The 16,332-nt window shown below is 39.4% G+C and overlaps 1 protein-coding gene across 3 annotated transcripts in view; it reads left to right on the plus strand.

Annotated features, from left to right (window-relative positions):
- The window catches only part of LOC117359264 (roundabout homolog 1), a 613,895-nt gene that overhangs the window by 558,634 nt on the left and 38,929 nt on the right, over positions 1-16,332 (plus strand). For all 3 annotated transcript variants that reach the window (XM_033941733.1, XM_033941732.1, XM_033941734.1), the window contains 3 exons: positions 2,758-2,865; positions 11,053-11,197; positions 15,176-15,421. In XM_033941733.1, coding sequence (XP_033797624.1) covers positions 2,758-2,865; positions 11,053-11,197; positions 15,176-15,421 — 499 coding nt within the window. The remainder of the gene's footprint in view (positions 1-2,757; positions 2,866-11,052; positions 11,198-15,175; positions 15,422-16,332) is intronic.

The following is a 16,332-nucleotide window of genomic DNA, read 5'->3' on the forward strand; positions in this document are numbered from 1 at the left end:
TCAACGGGGCCCGTTTCGCCCGTGGCTTCGTCAGGAGATCAAGAAAAATGACTATAACTGAACATGTTCCAACCACATTTAACATCCAGTGACCAATTGGCAGAAAGCTTGATATGACCCATGTCACTATGCAATCATCCTCACTAGGACTTGTGCTTCATAAAGACCACAGGAACTTCTGCATAGGTGGCACTTTAGTTTTGACAAGGCATTTTTGTCAGGCTAACGCCATTACAGGGCAGAAGTTCCCGTGGTCTTTATGAAGCACAAGTCCTAGTGAGGATGATTGCATAGTGACATGAGTCATATCAAGCTTTCTGCCAATTGGTCACTGGATGTTAAATGTGGTTGGAACATGTTCAGTTATACTTATTTTTTGAGATCTCCTGACAGAGCCACGGGCAAAACTGGCCCTGTTGAGATCACGATTGTGAAGTTTCATTGCTGTTTGAAGCTAGGGGCTCCTTTTACGAAGCCGTGTTAGCGGTTTAACGCGTGTAATAGCGCGTGCTAATTTGCCGGCTGCGCTAGCCACTATCGCCTCCTGAACAGGCGGTAGTTTTTAGCTAGCGCAGAGGTTAGCGCACGCTGAAAATGTACATGTGGTAAAGCCACTAATGCAGCTTCGTAAAAGGAGCCCTAAGTTCCACACTCTTTTCAGTACTGATTAATGAATTATTTATTTATGATCTTTGGTAATAGTTATTTTACCCCACATTTTTGCTGTTTATCATTTTAGGTTGTGAACAAGACATTAGAGAAATGAGTTTGCTTTGGTATATGTTTGACGCCAATCTGAATTCTACAGTTGTCGGCAAAAGTCATTTATTGTGCCCAGGTATCATTTACATAGTAAGTGAGTAGATGTTGGGGGGGAGAGATTAAAGGAGGACTTTGACCAATCCATTCTGCAATTATTCCTGTCCACACAGCTAAGGATGTACCTTAATGTCCAGCTATATAGCATGGCTATCTGTAGGATATCATTCTTTATCCAAGACAGTTTGATGTTTTTCTTCTGTGTGAGTGGTTTTCAGCCTCAGGGTTTGTTTCTAGGAGGATAGAAAAGTTGACTTAATTTCTTCTTTCCTCTGTAAGAAAAGGATTGAGATTAAGTATTTGATTTATACTTTTGCTGCCTTGTTATTCTTTTAGTATTGTCAGCCTCTTTGAGATCATTTCTGGAGAAAGGTAGGAATTCAGAATGCAATGTTGTTATACTTCACTGTTCTTAGATGACATGCTGAGTTTATATCTCATACCCACGACAGTTGAAAAGCCACAAACTGTTAGTTGAACATCTAGTCTCATAGATACCCTACTCTCACCAGCCTGCTCTACTGAATTGGTCAAAATGTAGATCATGTAGCCTGCCAGATATACCTGGCTACCTGAGCATCTGTATTTTTGCTAGAGATTCCAGTTATCTGTAGCCTGCCAGACAGAATTATCTTGTTCTCTTTTCATCTTTTATTTTTTGTTTCCTACTAAGAATAAGAACATAAAAATAGCCTTACTGGGTCAGACCAAAGGTCCATTAAGCCCAGTAACCCATTCCCATGGTGGCCAAACCAGGTCACTAGTATCTGGTCAAAACCCAAAAAGTAGCAACATTTCATGCTACTGATCCAGAGCAAGCTGTGCCCCATGTCTTTTTCAATAACAGACTATGGACTTTACCTTCAGGAAATTGTCCAAACCCTTCTTAAAAGCAGCTACGTTATCCACTCTTACCACAACCTCTGGCAATGCGTTCCAGAGCTTAACTATTCTCCGAATGAAAAAATATTTCCTCCTATTGGTTTTAAAACTATTTCCCTGTAACTTCATCGAGTGTCCCCTAGTCTTTGTAATTTTTGACGGAGTGAAAAATTGATCCACTTGTACCCGTTCTACTCCACTCAGGATTTTGTAGACTTCAATCATATCTCCCCACAGCCGTCTCTTGTCCAAGCTGAAGAGTCCTAACCTTTTTAGTCTTTCCTCAAACAAGAGGAGTTCCAGCCCCTTTATCATCTTGGCTTTATCATATTTGTTCTTTTTATTGCCCTGCTAAGTAGAAGACTAAAATGATAACATAAAGGAAAATATCCTCTGGTTCCTATTTTACAGTTGTCTTGGCAGTCTAGTCAAAGAGCAACTCACCAAGGCATAAGAATGACTAATAGGACTCTTCAAAATTGAAGATTATGTTTTGACTCATATTTATCTTGGGGCTGGGGCAGAGAATCTAACAACCACCGAACATGGGAGAAGATTTTAAAACGTGTCTTTATTAAATATATAACTTGGGGCTGGGGCATCGAATCATGCAGCCACCAAAAATGTGACCTTTGTTGGTCTATTGCTTTGAATCATCCATATAATGATGAGAATTTTATTTTTACAGGTTCTTCAGCCAGAGTAGGAAAATTACTTTTTGAAATAAAGAGCAAATTGGTTGTGTCTAGAGAAGCTGTTCACGACTTGGCATGTGTCACACTGAAATATTTTGTTGTATTATACATAGATACCACTTTCCTCAAACAAAAGTTCAACCCCCTCCCCCCATGCACATTGACAACAAATTGTCCTCTGATTTCATTGTTCTTATTTTGTGAGCTTTTATCGATATAAACTGAAGAAAGAAGATAAATGTAAATAGAAAAAAAATCAGAGAATAAAAATAACCCAACGCAATGGATAGGTATTTGGAGCATTGTGATTGGAAAGAATGTCCATAATAACCCCTTTTTAAAATTTAAATTATATTTGCAGATTACAGAGTAAATGAAAATATTCCAGCGACAATACCGTACAACCAGTCACATGATCAAAATGCAGGGGGATCCTATAATAGTTCTGATCGAGGGAGTAGTACATCCGGTGAGTATAACATAAATTGGTGTTTCTCAACCCTTTCTTTGAAGCACATCTGGCCAGTAGGGTTTTCAGAATTGAGCATAAATAGAGTGCAAAAACCTCATATGACATATAATACTTATTGGTATATACCAGTGTGTCACAAACTTTTTAAGCTGCTGGCACACTAATGTTGGGATTGCGGCTGGAATCATCTGGAAATATGCAGACGTTGATGCAATGAGATCACGCGCATGCTTGACAACATCACATCAACATCCGCGGCCATGAACCTCCTATTACCACCAGTAGGGAGGGTGCTACAGAAGGAGAGGTGAGGAGAAGGAGCAGAGGCACTGGCAATGAGGAGAGGCACAGGCACCGGCTGACTGACTACAGGACTTGCCTCTTGCCGCGAGAGGCACATCCTGTAAGCAGTCAGCTGGCGCCTACGCCTCTCCTCCTCGCCGGTATCTCGGGGCACACTTTGAATCCTCCGGGGCACACAGTTTGTGATACACTGGTATATTCCATGGCAGATGGGCAAGGACCCTCATAGACCCAGACACTAATATGCGTCTGGGTGTATGAGGTCCTTGCCTATCTGCATGGAGTATACAAATAATTAATATATGCCGTATGAGGTTTTTGTTCTCTGTTTATGTTTATTTTTGATTAACTTGAGGAAAAACAAGTTTCTCCATTTGGATGTGTTGGGTTTTCAGAATTCCCACAATGCATATGCATGAGAGAGAGAGCTATGTACTAGTATATTAGAAATACATTGTATCTAAATCAGTCTCATGCATATGCTTAGGAGTACTGGTGTGAAAAAAAAAAATCTAACTTGTTTCATGTTTATTTCTAGTGATAAATAATATAGAAGTCATGAATATTATCAATTTACAATGTATACAACTCTGAATATAAGCATATAATCAACTACATAAAACCAAAACATGCAAAAAGACCTTAGCGTAAGGAATATATTCCCCCCCCCCATCCTTTTTACAAAGTCACGTTAGGGTTTTTTTTATCGCTGGCCACGGCGGTATTAGCTCCGATGCTCATAGAATTCCTATGAGCGTCAGAGCTAAAACCACTGCAGCCAGCAATAAAAAAGCCTAACGTGGTTTTGTAAAAAAATAAAAAAGAGGGAGGGGTAGTGCCACCACCAATTTTTCAATCGACAAACCCCCTCTTTTACTAAGGTGCGCTAACCGATTAGCGCGTGTTAATTGAATTAGCGCACGCTAACGTGTCCATAGACTAACATGCACGTGTTAGCGTTTAGCGTGCGCTAAATCGATTTGCACGCGCTAATCGGTTAGCGCATCTTAGTAACAGAGGGCCAAAACAATCTCAAATCCCCAACCATACCCACTGTCGCGTCCAAACATTCCCTATAAGGACATATTCTCAAACTTGGGAATGTGCCATTTTAAGAATGTGCTACTGCTGTATTATTTTGCTTCTGCAAGGTCTGTAATCTTGCAACAGCACCCCTGTTTAATTCACTGTATCAAAAGAACAGCATGTGCTGCTGCCTAAAGTGTGCACTGGACCTAAGGTTTTCTTCTTTTCTCTTTTTTGGGGATTGAATTAGATTGGATTTTTTTTTTTTTTGTACTTGATATACCGCCATGTACAAAATTGCATAAGTTTTAATCTCTAGCCAGGTCATGCAATAGTAGCAATTATCAAAGATAAAATTACAATATGATACTAAACAACAGACTACCCCAGAACAAATTGTCAAGATAACCTGGGTGTTTATATAATAATCCTGAAATAACACTCTCTTGACCAGTTTCCAAAAAAGTGGAATATGAAGGATCAGACTGAAACTTTTCCAGCCAATAGTTCCAGAGTATTGGTCTTGCACAGGAAAAAAGGTGCTTTTTCTAGTAGATGTAAATCTTATTTCTTATCGACTAGGTGACTGAAGAGATTTCTTTTGAGAAGAGTGGAATGATCTCACTGGCTCATACTAAGTTTTTTTTGACAAATATTCTGGTTGATTCAAATGTAAAGCATTAAAAACAAGACAAATCTTGTGATCGGCAGCCAATGCAGCTGGTACAGAATTAGAGTAATATAATCGACTTTTCTGGCTCCAAACTTGCCTTACTGGATCCTAGAAAGAGAGTTACTATAATCCAATCTACTAGTAAAAAAAGCATGGGCAAAATTTTAAAGATTTTCTCTAGTTAATATTGGTTTTAACTGTCGTAGCATTTGCAAACTGTTCAAGCAAGATTTAACTACATGACCAGTCTGGGATTTAAAACTTAAATCACCGAACTCCCAAAGTAGTGATTTCTTGAAGAAGAGGCAGCATTTGACTTCCAAATTTAGGTAAAATTGTAAGATACCTATGTTTATGTGAGAGCCATATCACAGAAGATTTTTCAGCATTCAAGGGTAAATTATGATCGCACATCCAATCAGTTTACATTTGCAATTTTCCATTAAGATTATACATGATTTCTTCCTGATTATCTTTCATAAAAACAATTAACTGTGGGGTACTTTTACTAAGGCGTTCTAACCGATTTAGCGTGTGCAAACAATTAGCACGTGCTAAATCAGTTAGCACACCTTAGTAAAAGGACCCCTGTATGTCACCAGCAAAAAAAATGGAAATTTAGATTCCACATATTTTATTTTATGTTTTTTCTTTATTGCCAATTTTTGTACAAAGTCATCCTCAGATTTGTTTGCCAGAAGTAAAATAAAATTTCTTCCTCTACTCATTGAATGTACAATTTATTATTGCTAGTCCACCGTTGTCCAAGGTAGATTACAAAATATATACATAATAAAATAGTAATAAACATATTCATAAAACAGAATCTGCTGAATTTAGATATCAGAGCTCTACCTCTACCTTATCAGCTTCTGGTTCCTTATTTTTTTCAGAGCAGATTAAAAAAAATAAAATATACTGTTTTCTGTCTCCTCTGGAAAGGCTGTATTTTGCAAAATATATATTTTATAGGCATCTTTCCCTTGCATTTCATTAAATTACAAAAAAAAAAAAAAATCCTGATGAAAGACTTTCAAGTAATTCTACCCAAACACAAGGGAGGAGACAGCAGAATGTCCTCCCCCTCTCCTTTGTAGAAAATATTAAGCCAAACATGGATAATGAGAAAGGGAGTAGATTTGTAAAATGTTTGTTCCTTTTGAACATGCTCCTAGGGACATTTTAGAAAAGGTTCTGCTTCAGCAGGTCCTTTTCTACTGCACAATACCACCAGAATTGAACATTCATGTAGTTGGCTGTCTCACTTCCGATTTTTAAAATGAGGCTCATTAACATCTTATACTTTTTTGTATAAAAGTCTCCTGAAATCAATGCATCACATCCAGCGTGAGATGTGTAACTATTTAAAGTAAAGTTATGTTTTACGGAATCTGCATTTGTTCATTCTACCAGTTTTTTCTGTCTTTCTGTTATCCACTGCTTTATGTTGCAATTGTCACTCTCTCAACTTTATGCTTAAGCTTACTCCTCCTTAACCATTTCTGTCTCATTTTTTGATCTGTGTGATTGTTGGAAGAACTCAACTTTTTCTGCTATCTATCTTTGTGAATTTGCTACTTGCTTTTAGGGCCTCTTTTACAGAGCCACGCGGCAACAGCCCCGACACCCTTTAAATCTCTATGGGATTTGGGGCCGTTACTGCAGTTAAATGGCTTTGTAAAAGAGGCCCTTAATCTTTCTTGCTGATTTGATCCAAAATCCCTCCTTTAAAAATTCTGTTGCTTCTTTGCTTTTTAGAGTGTACTATAAAGAACTAGAATGCAGGTTGTAACTTTATTATAAAATATTCTAGGTGCCATATCTTCTTTAACAGACAACACAAGTCCTTAGTAAGTGTGAGGTCAATACAGAACCGAAACATTGCAGACACATGAAAGACACAGATTAAAAGAGAAGAAATATGTTACAGAAATGCCCTTAAATATGTTGCCAGGTCAGTGGTGTAGTAAAGGGGTGGGGTCTGCCCCAGGCACCATCTTGGTGTGGATGCTGGCATCTCTCCACACCCCCCCCCCCCCCGCATGCCATGCCTCCCTTCCCTCCCTTCCCACCCCCATACCTCTTTAAATCTTTCATCAGCCTCAGCAACTTCTCCAGCCTGCTGCTCACGCCAGCCTGGCTCCCCTCTGAAATCACTTCCGGGTCGAGGAGCCAGGAAGTGAAATCAGAAGGAAAGCCAACGCGAGCATGAGCAGCAGGCTGCAGATAACATAGAAACATTTAGAAACATAGAAGATGATGGCAGAAAAGGGCTACAGCCCATCAAGTCTGCCCACTCTGCTTACCCACCCCGTCTATGCCCTAATAACCCAATTTCCTTATCTTGACCCTCATAGGGATCCCACATGGGTATCCCATTTATTCTTAAAATCTGGCACGCTGTCTGCCTCGATCACCTGCACTGGAAGCTTGTTCCAATGATCAACCACTCTCTGTGAAGAAATACTTTCTGGTGTCGCCATGAAATTTTCCGCCCCTGAGTTTGAGCGGGTGCCCTCTTGTGGCCGAGGGTCCCTTGAGAAAGAAAATATTATCTTCCACTTCGACACGTCCCGTGAGGTACTTAAATGTTTCGATCATGTCTCCCCTCTCCCTACGTTCCTCAAGAGTGTAGAGCTGCAATTTGTTCAGTCTCTCTTCGTACGAGAGACCCTTGAAGAGATACTGCCTAGCCTGGGCCAATCAGGTCTTAGGATTAGTGGGGATGGGCGGACCCGCTATGCCTAAGGCCTGATTGGTCCAGGCTTCTAGAGCCTGGGCCAATCAGGCCTTAGATTTAGCGGGGATGGGCCAGGAAGGGGCGGGCCCGTCTCATTTCCATGAGGCGGGCCCGTCGGCTGGACGGCAGCAAGACCTGTCCAGCCGACCAACATGTAATGGTTAGTTGGGGGAGGAGGGAGAGGTCGTCGGGCTTTCCGGCAGGAGGATTGGGCATCCTCCTGCCAATTACCAGTTTGGGGGGAGGGGGGTTCCAGGCAGGAGGATTGGGCATCCTCCTGTCGGCGATTACCAGTTTGGGGGGGAGGGGGGTTCCAGGGGGGTTCCGGCAGGAGGATTGGGCATCCTCCTGTCGGCGATGGGACATGCGGCCGCAACCGCGGCCGCTATACATATTGCAGCAGGGAGATCCCTTGCTGCCATAAGTATGGATGCCGGTTACAGAATCGGGGTTTAGTGTAGGACCAATTCTGTATAGGATACCTCTCCTGGGCGTCCTATACAGAATCAGGGCCAGAGTGTTTGACACCTGGAATGCTCTCCCAGAAGAGGTTATTGCGGAATCGACCGTTCTAGGATTCAAAAGCAAACTAGATGCTTAAGAGAGGCATAGAAGGATATGGGTGACTAAAAATTACTATATCCACACCTAAATGATATTCCTGAGTGCGATAAATCTGCACTTGGTTTCAACTGCAGACTGCGGTGATTTTGTAATATCAGAAGATAAAAGACAAAGAGATAAGTGCTCGTTTCTTTTTTTGAAATATATTGAATATCTATGATAAATGATGGAACAGGGATCACTTTAAAGAAATATAACAGTGAATGATATAAGAAATTACGGAGTTTTTTTTAAGACCAAGGATGTATTTCTCTATGGCAATGAAGTATTTGCCATAGAAAGTTTCCCAGGCTTGGTCCTGAGAAACACTGAGGTCTTTTTGTCCGTTTAAATATTATAAGAAACATGGCATACAATTTCTGATATTAGGGATGTGGATGAATATCATTTAGGTGTAGATATATTGATTTAAGATATTCAGCTTGTACGGAAATATTTTTGACTAAAAATTACGACAGGTCCTGTCAGGGCCTCCGTGTGTGCGGATTGCCAGACTTGATGGACCAAAAGTCTGATCCGGAGATGGCGCTTCTTATGTTCTTATGACTTTGGCATAACCAGAAACTCAGCCCTCATAACAATGAAGGAATTATTTAATGACCACTGAATGTATTCTATCATCTACATGACTACACTTAGAGAGAGGAAGCGATAATGGTTACTGCAGATGGGCAGACTGGATGGGCCATTTGATCTTTATCTGCCATCATGTTTCTATGTTACTGGACTTTGAAACAAAGCTTGTGAGGAAAAAAAAAAGCATGACACAAAGAACTTAGAAGCAACAGTGATTATGGCTGGCAAAGTTCAAAGCCTCTGTGCTATCTGCATGCTACCTGAATAATTGACCTATTCAGAAGCTATTAAAGCTCTGAATGATGCTTCATCCCACCATACGCCATAATTCCAGAGGAGCGTTGTCTCTGAACAGCAGTGCTTCACTTTTTATCATTTCTCTTTCTTTTGTGCGTTATCTCTACTGGCCATTATTTACATCTGTACCTGCCATTCCAACTGAAGCTAGCAATTTAATTGTGCCTAAAACATTTCTATGGACAAGTACAAATTACACAAACTCTCACTGACTTAATGCGACGCTAGAACTTTAATAGATCATGTCTACATCCTATTGTATTTTGGATTCCAGCAATTAAATAATAGAAAAGCACTTCAGAAAATAAGTCTATAGTTCACTTGTTTCAGCTGATAATCCATAATATAATTAATTGTTAGGAAAGATCATTTTAAATTATTGCTTGAAAAATTTCATTTAAAGTTGTATTACAATTTATTGGCTAGCCGAGTAATGAGATGCAGTTGGGTACGTTGTTTTTTTTTGTACTTTCTTCTAACCAAGCCTTACTTTCTATAAACTTGAAAGGATAGGGAATTTTGGATTTTATAATTTTGGTGCTATTAACACATACTGCTATATATAACTTTTTTTATGTAGAAATGGTAACCATGAGCAATGTGATCAGATTTGCAGAGAAGACAAAATGAGTCAAAGTTCTTAAATCACAAGCGGATTGTGAGAAGACCTTGCAAGTTTGGGAGACTGGAAGCTTCTTTTACAAAGGTGCGTTAGGGCCTTAACGCGCAGAATAGCTTACGCTAAAATGCCGCTACTGCCTCCTCTTGAGCAGGCGGTAGTTTTTCGGCTAGCGTGTTCTAATCCGGTGTGTGCGCTAAAAACGCTAGCGCACCTTTGTAAAAGGAGCCCTGGGTATCCAAATGGCAGATTAAATTTGATGTGGACAAATACAAAGTGATGCTAGAGTTTATCTTTCCGGTGTACAACCTAGTTATCTTTACTGACAACACACTGAAATCCTCTGCTTGGTGTATAGCAGAGGCCAAAAAGGCAAATAGTAGATTAGGAATTACTAGGAAAGGAATGGAGAATAAATCATAGAACAATGCAGACCATGCCTTGAGTTTGTGTGCAAGTATTAAGTTAATCCAATAAAAATAATTTTCTTTATTATTTCTATGTGTAATACCTTTTAAAGTGGACGAACATGGTGCGCACACTGCTTTATGCAATTCTGGTTGCTGCATTTCATAAAAAGATGTGACAGAATTTAACCTACAAAGAACCTACCTTCCTGCATACCCCACCCCTATATGAGGAAAGGCAAAATAGGTTAGGACTTGTCTTCTTGGAGAAAATGCAACTGAGCAGAAACATGGTAGAAGTCTGTAAAAATCATAACTGGAGTGGAGCAGGTAAAATCAGTTGTTCAAAAAGTAGGAAAGAGTCAGAGGCATGCCACTATTACTAAGTAGTACTGTATATTTTAAACAAATAATAGAAAATATGTTTTTTGCTCAGTGCATAATTAAGCTCTGAATTTCTTTGCTTGGGGATGTGATAAAAACAATCAGCATAGCAGGGTTGAAAAAGGGTGTGGACAAGTTCCTGGAGGAAAAATCCATAAATAAGGTAGACTTACTAAGCTGTGGTAGCATTTTAGCGCGCGCTGCAGATTAGCGCGTGCTAACCCCACGCTATGCGCCAAAAACTAATGCCAGCTCAATGGTGGCGTTAGCATCTAACTTGCGTGACAATTTAGCATGCACTAAAACTGCTAGCCCAGCTTAATAAAAGGAACCCTTAGGGAAATGTAGAAATCTAGCTACTTTTAGGGATCCTACCAATTGATCTGAATTGGCCATGCTTAGAAACAGGATATTTGATTTGAAGGACTTTTGAAGGACCTGGTATGACTGTTGTCATGTTTTATGTTCTAAGCACGTGTCTAATTATGAAAGAATGAGTTATCCTGAGCATGACTCCTCTTGTATTTCTCTATAGGAAGTCAAGGCCACAAGAAAGGAACCAGAACTCCCAAATTACCTAAGCAGACAGGAATGAACTGGACAGAACTTCTTCCACCACCTCCAGCTCACCCACTGCCCCACAGTAATAGTGAAGATTACAGTCTTTCTATAGAAGAAGGGTAAGAAATTATTTTTTTTATTATTGAATAGATATTCTGTTCTAGCATCTTTTAATTATTTTTTTTTTATTTTATTTCGAGGCCATTAGAGAATTAATTTTGATTTGTTTCATTGCTTAATGTGTGTAAAAGTTCTTAGTGCATACTAAGTTTTTACTAGGGCAATGGCTTTTTGTATTGCTGCTGCCAAGTTGTGGAATACTTCAGTAAGGCAATTATGATTATGTTCAAATCAACCTACAATTTAAGAAACAGCTAAAAAACCCATTATTTGTTAAAGCATTTCTGTGATGTATCTTTTTGATTGTAGATGCCTACCGGCAAATTAATTTCTTTTAATCGTTTTAAAATCATTTTTTAATGCCACTTTCAATTAGCAGTGCCAATTAAGCCAATTTAAAAATTTAAGCTTTGGCGCCTAGATCGGCCAGGTGCGTCTAGGTGCCTAACTGTAGGTCTCTTTTATAAAATCAGGGCCTAAATGCATAAATGTGTCCTGCATAGTGGACAGGTAGTTTCATAAAAGCCTAATTCCATGGGTAAAGCATGGTTTTACGCAGAAGAATGGTTTTGAAAATTATCCTTTACATGGTTATTAGGGGTATGCAGTCCAAAAGTTTCTATTTTGTTCAGGTCTCCTTGTTATTCGTGGGAATCTTTGATTTTGTAAGAGTTTTAGAAGACATTTTCAGGAGAAATTTTTTTCATTTACAACAGTTCTCACAATTTTGGTTTTTAATGTTGTTTTAGGCAAAAAAGGACCTGAAACAACATGAGAAATATGTTGTTTTATATCTAATTGTTATTGGTATGCATTACAGGCAGTCCCTGGGTTAAGAACAAGTTACGTTTTTAAAACTGTTCTGAAGTCGGATTTGTATGTAACTCAGAACTTGTAGATTTTAAGATTCTTGCTGCCTACCGCTTCTCCCAGCTGACAAAAGGGCCAACTGTTCCTTTCCAGTGTTCCCTCTAAGGTACAGCACGCACAACCACACACTGTTCTTAATGTGGCCATGCAATGTTCCTGAATCAGCAGCAGGAGAAGTATAGGAGTCTATGCCACTGGAAATATTGCTCAGTGAAATCAAATGAAGCTACAACCGCATTCTTAAGTACGAGTAGTACTTAAGTCGGGCATTTGTAAATCATTTAAATTTTCAAGTTTAGATTGTTTTTGATATACCGCCCATTGGCACAGACCATCTGAATGGTTTACAATCTAATCAGGTACCCTTAAGTATTTTTTTTCTCTGTCCTGGTGGGTCCACAATCTAATTATAGTACCTGGGGCAAGGGAAGGTTAAGTGACTTGCCTAGGGTCACAAGGAGAGGTGCAGGGTTTAAGCCCATAACCTGAAGATGCTGAGGTGGTGGCAGCAGCTCTAATCACTAAGTTACTTCTCCACTATGAGGATAATTTTCCAAATTTGTTTTCACACATCAATTTGCCCCAATGTGTAATGCAGATTCCATGTTTTGGAGCAGAGTTTGAAAAGCACATCTTGAGTTGCAATTTGCTTATTTTAGAGCTGATATTCAAAACAATTTATCTTTGATTACCTATGCAGGTACAGCATTAAATATACTTGAATAGCTTCTGAGCACCACCAAAGACCTCCAGATATTTAGTTTCGGTAATGGATAGAACCCAACACTCTTATCTGGGTAGAGTTTAGCCAGTGGCTAATTGCCGAGTGCCACCAGCTGAATACTGGCCTTATACTTTATGAAATTCACACAAGAGTGCATACTGAATGCATGTACATTTAATCTGTACACACTCTGCCCTACATGCCCTCTTATATGCTTTTGTATTTGATTACTATAGTTTCATTCACTCAGCTCTTCAATTAAACTGAAACTGCTGCTAGACTCCTTTATAATGCAGGTTGTTTCAATCACGGTACCCCCCACTTCTAAAATCTCTTCACTGGTTTCCATTCGCTCATCGTTTCCAATGTAAGATCTTATGTTCAGCCCACAAAGCCTGCATATTACCTCTCCAACTAGTTTCTCTTTTACACCCCAGCAAGATCTTGTTGCTCCCTTGATACCAATTGGATAATTCTTCCCCCTCCATCTAGAGCAGGGGTGTCAAGTCCCTCCTCGAGGGCCGCAATCCAGTCGAGTTTTCAGGATTTCCCCAATGAATTTGCATAAGATCAATTAGCATACAATGAAAGTAGTGCATGCAAATAGATCTCATGCATATTCATCCTGAAAACCCGACTGGATTGCGGCCCTCGAGGAGGGACTTTGACACCCCTGATCTAGAGCCTATTACGAGTTTGTCGGCCTAAGCTGTGGCATGCCTTGCCCCAATTCTTCCAAAGCCTCCCGACTTAGTTCAGATTGATGAAAGCCCTAAAAATTTCATTTTTTGAGCAAGTCTTCAACTAAAATTTTATGTGAATGGATCTTCCGATCCCTGTGTGGGGAGTGCAGCACTGCTTTATGAATGAACGTGACTTGTCTGTGTTCTATTCTACTTAAATATTGGAGTTCCTTTCTGTCTGTTTTATCCTAGATCGTACACTGCTTTGACTATTGGAATTGCAGTATAGGAAGCACTGAAATAAATTTTATCTGTGATCTTGAGGAATTGAGGAGCTGATTTATAAAGATACATAGATGCTTTTACTATCTTAATATAGGCAACTGGTTCTAAAATTACTTTCCAGATGAGTTTAACATGTATTGAACAAAGACTGTGTCCTTCAAAATTGAACCATAATCCAAAATTAATTTTTTTTTTTTGGCATGCTAAACATTCTAGTGCATGTTGAACATGAAAAAGGGAAAAATAGAAACAACCCTCCTCCCCAAAAACAGAATAAGAAAAAGGGAATCTTTCCAGCACACCCTAGAGACCATTCATGTTAGCAGATACTCAGGAAATCTTTTTCAACACATCGGAAGTCTACTGAAACTGATGGTCTTGATTTGTTTTTTTGTATATCAATAGTGCTTTCATCACACTTGACATTAATTGTTAGTCTTTGAGAAGAGGTTAAAGATTGATTGGCATGATGAAATCCCAATTCCTGTTTTACGCTTCCAAAGTGACCCTTTCAGAAGGGGTCTGAATCCTAGTAGTATGAAAGTGCTGAAAATCTTGCTGGGCTCCTAATATATAGTCCAGGCTCCTACGAAGGTGGAGAAGAAAATCATCTGTTCATTCATGGCCTACATTGGGCACCTTTCCTAGAGCATATGAGTGAGATACATCCATTTGATGTGTGACCATCTGATATGTGATTTTTGGCTTCTTGCCTTTTTTGTGACTGATGCATTTTAAGGCTGTTGAGAAAAAAAATATTTTGGATCAGAGGTATATTTGTCATCTAAGGGAGTATAAAGCTGAAAAAGATAGTGATTTTTTTTTTTTACTTGTATAACTGTGAAACAATTAAAGGTCAACCATTTTATCTAGACTGTACTTTGGATTTTTTGAGCTTGCAATGTGTTTAACCATTTATGAATCTAATTTTTGACACATTATGAGGTTTACATTTTCAATGTTTGGAATCTCTTGCCTAGCTAGCAGAGAAAGCACTAATATTATAGCTCTGACCATAACAAAGCCATCGCACTGTACTAGCACAAGAGAAAGCAAGGCAGTAGCCATAGAACATCAGGATGTATATTGAGAAAGCAAAGAATTTTTTATTGACCCAAAATGGACTATGTTTCGATCTCTGCCTGCATCAGGGGTCAGATTTGGTTACCTCAATTATAGGCTAGGCCTTGTTTTCTTGCTGTGATATTTGTTCCTGGTGTTTTCCCTCTTTACTATGATTGGTCATTCTGTCTAATAATATGTACCTGGTGAGGGGTCCATACACATTATAATACTCTAGAATGTTGAAATTAAGTTTTAAAATTAGGACTGGTGAATCAGGATATGCCAATTCTAGATTTAGTGTCCCGATGTAGTACTTTCCTATGTTACAGAATTGATAATTCTATTTTTAGTTATGACCGAGAAATTCCAGGTCCTGTGCCACCAGCAAGAATGTATTTACAGCAGGATGATCTGGAAGAAGATGATGAACGAGGTCCTACCCCTCCACTAAGAGGGGCAGCGTCATCTCCAGCAGCTGTGTCATACAGCCATCAGTCCACTGCCACTTTGACACCTTCTCCCCAAGAGGAACTCCAGCCTATGTTGCCAGAGGGTAAAGAAGATCTAGGGCATGTGCAGCATCATCCAGATAGAAGGTACAATTTTATCCTAGAGTTAAAGAACTGGTTGGGCCCAAATCCCACCCAAAACAATTGCTCTAACGCACACCCTTAACATTTAGATGTCCTGGAGTTAAATGTTCTGTAAGACATCTAAAAACTTGTTTTTGAAAATCGGCACTTGGATGTTTTGGTGATTAAAATATGCAAGTGCCAGTTTATGCTAGATTTTGGATGTCTTTTATTTTTTGAAAATGAGCATAAGAATTGCCATACTTGGATAGACCGAAGGTCCATAACGCCCAGTATCCTGTTTCCAACAGTGGCCAACTCAGGTCCCAAGTACCTAGCTAGATCCCAAGTAGTAAAGCAGATTTTATGCTGCTTATCCTAGGAATAAGCAGTGGATTTCCCCAAGCCATCTCAATAATGGCCTTTGGACTTCTCTTTTAGGAAAATATCCAAACCTTTTTTAAACCCCACTAAGCTAACTGATTTCACCCCATTCTCTGGCAACAAATTCCAGTTTAATTACACGTTGTGTGAAGAAATATTTTCTCCTGTTTGTTTTAAATCTACTATTTAGTAGCTTCATCGCATGCCCCCTAGTCCTAGTATTTTTGGAAAAAGTGATTCACATCTTCCCTTTCCATTCCACTCCATATTTTATAGACCTCTTTCCCCCTGAGCCGTCTCTTCTCCAAGCTGAAGAGACCTAGCCGCTTTAGCCTTTCCTCATAGGGAAGTCGTCCCATCCCTTTTATCATTTTTGTCGCCCTTCTCTGTATCTTTTCTAATTCCGCTATATCTTTTTTGAGATACAGCAACCAGAACTGCACAGTGTATTCGATGTGCAACCGTACCGTAGAGCGATACAAGGGCATTATTTTCTATATTCTTATGAAATAGCACCAGGTGTAAAAGGAGACGCAATAGCATGAATTCAC

Source organism: Geotrypetes seraphini, chromosome 4 (genome assembly GCF_902459505.1).
Source record: "Geotrypetes seraphini chromosome 4, aGeoSer1.1, whole genome shotgun sequence".
NCBI classification, from domain to species: domain Eukaryota; kingdom Metazoa; phylum Chordata; class Amphibia; order Gymnophiona; family Dermophiidae; genus Geotrypetes; species Geotrypetes seraphini.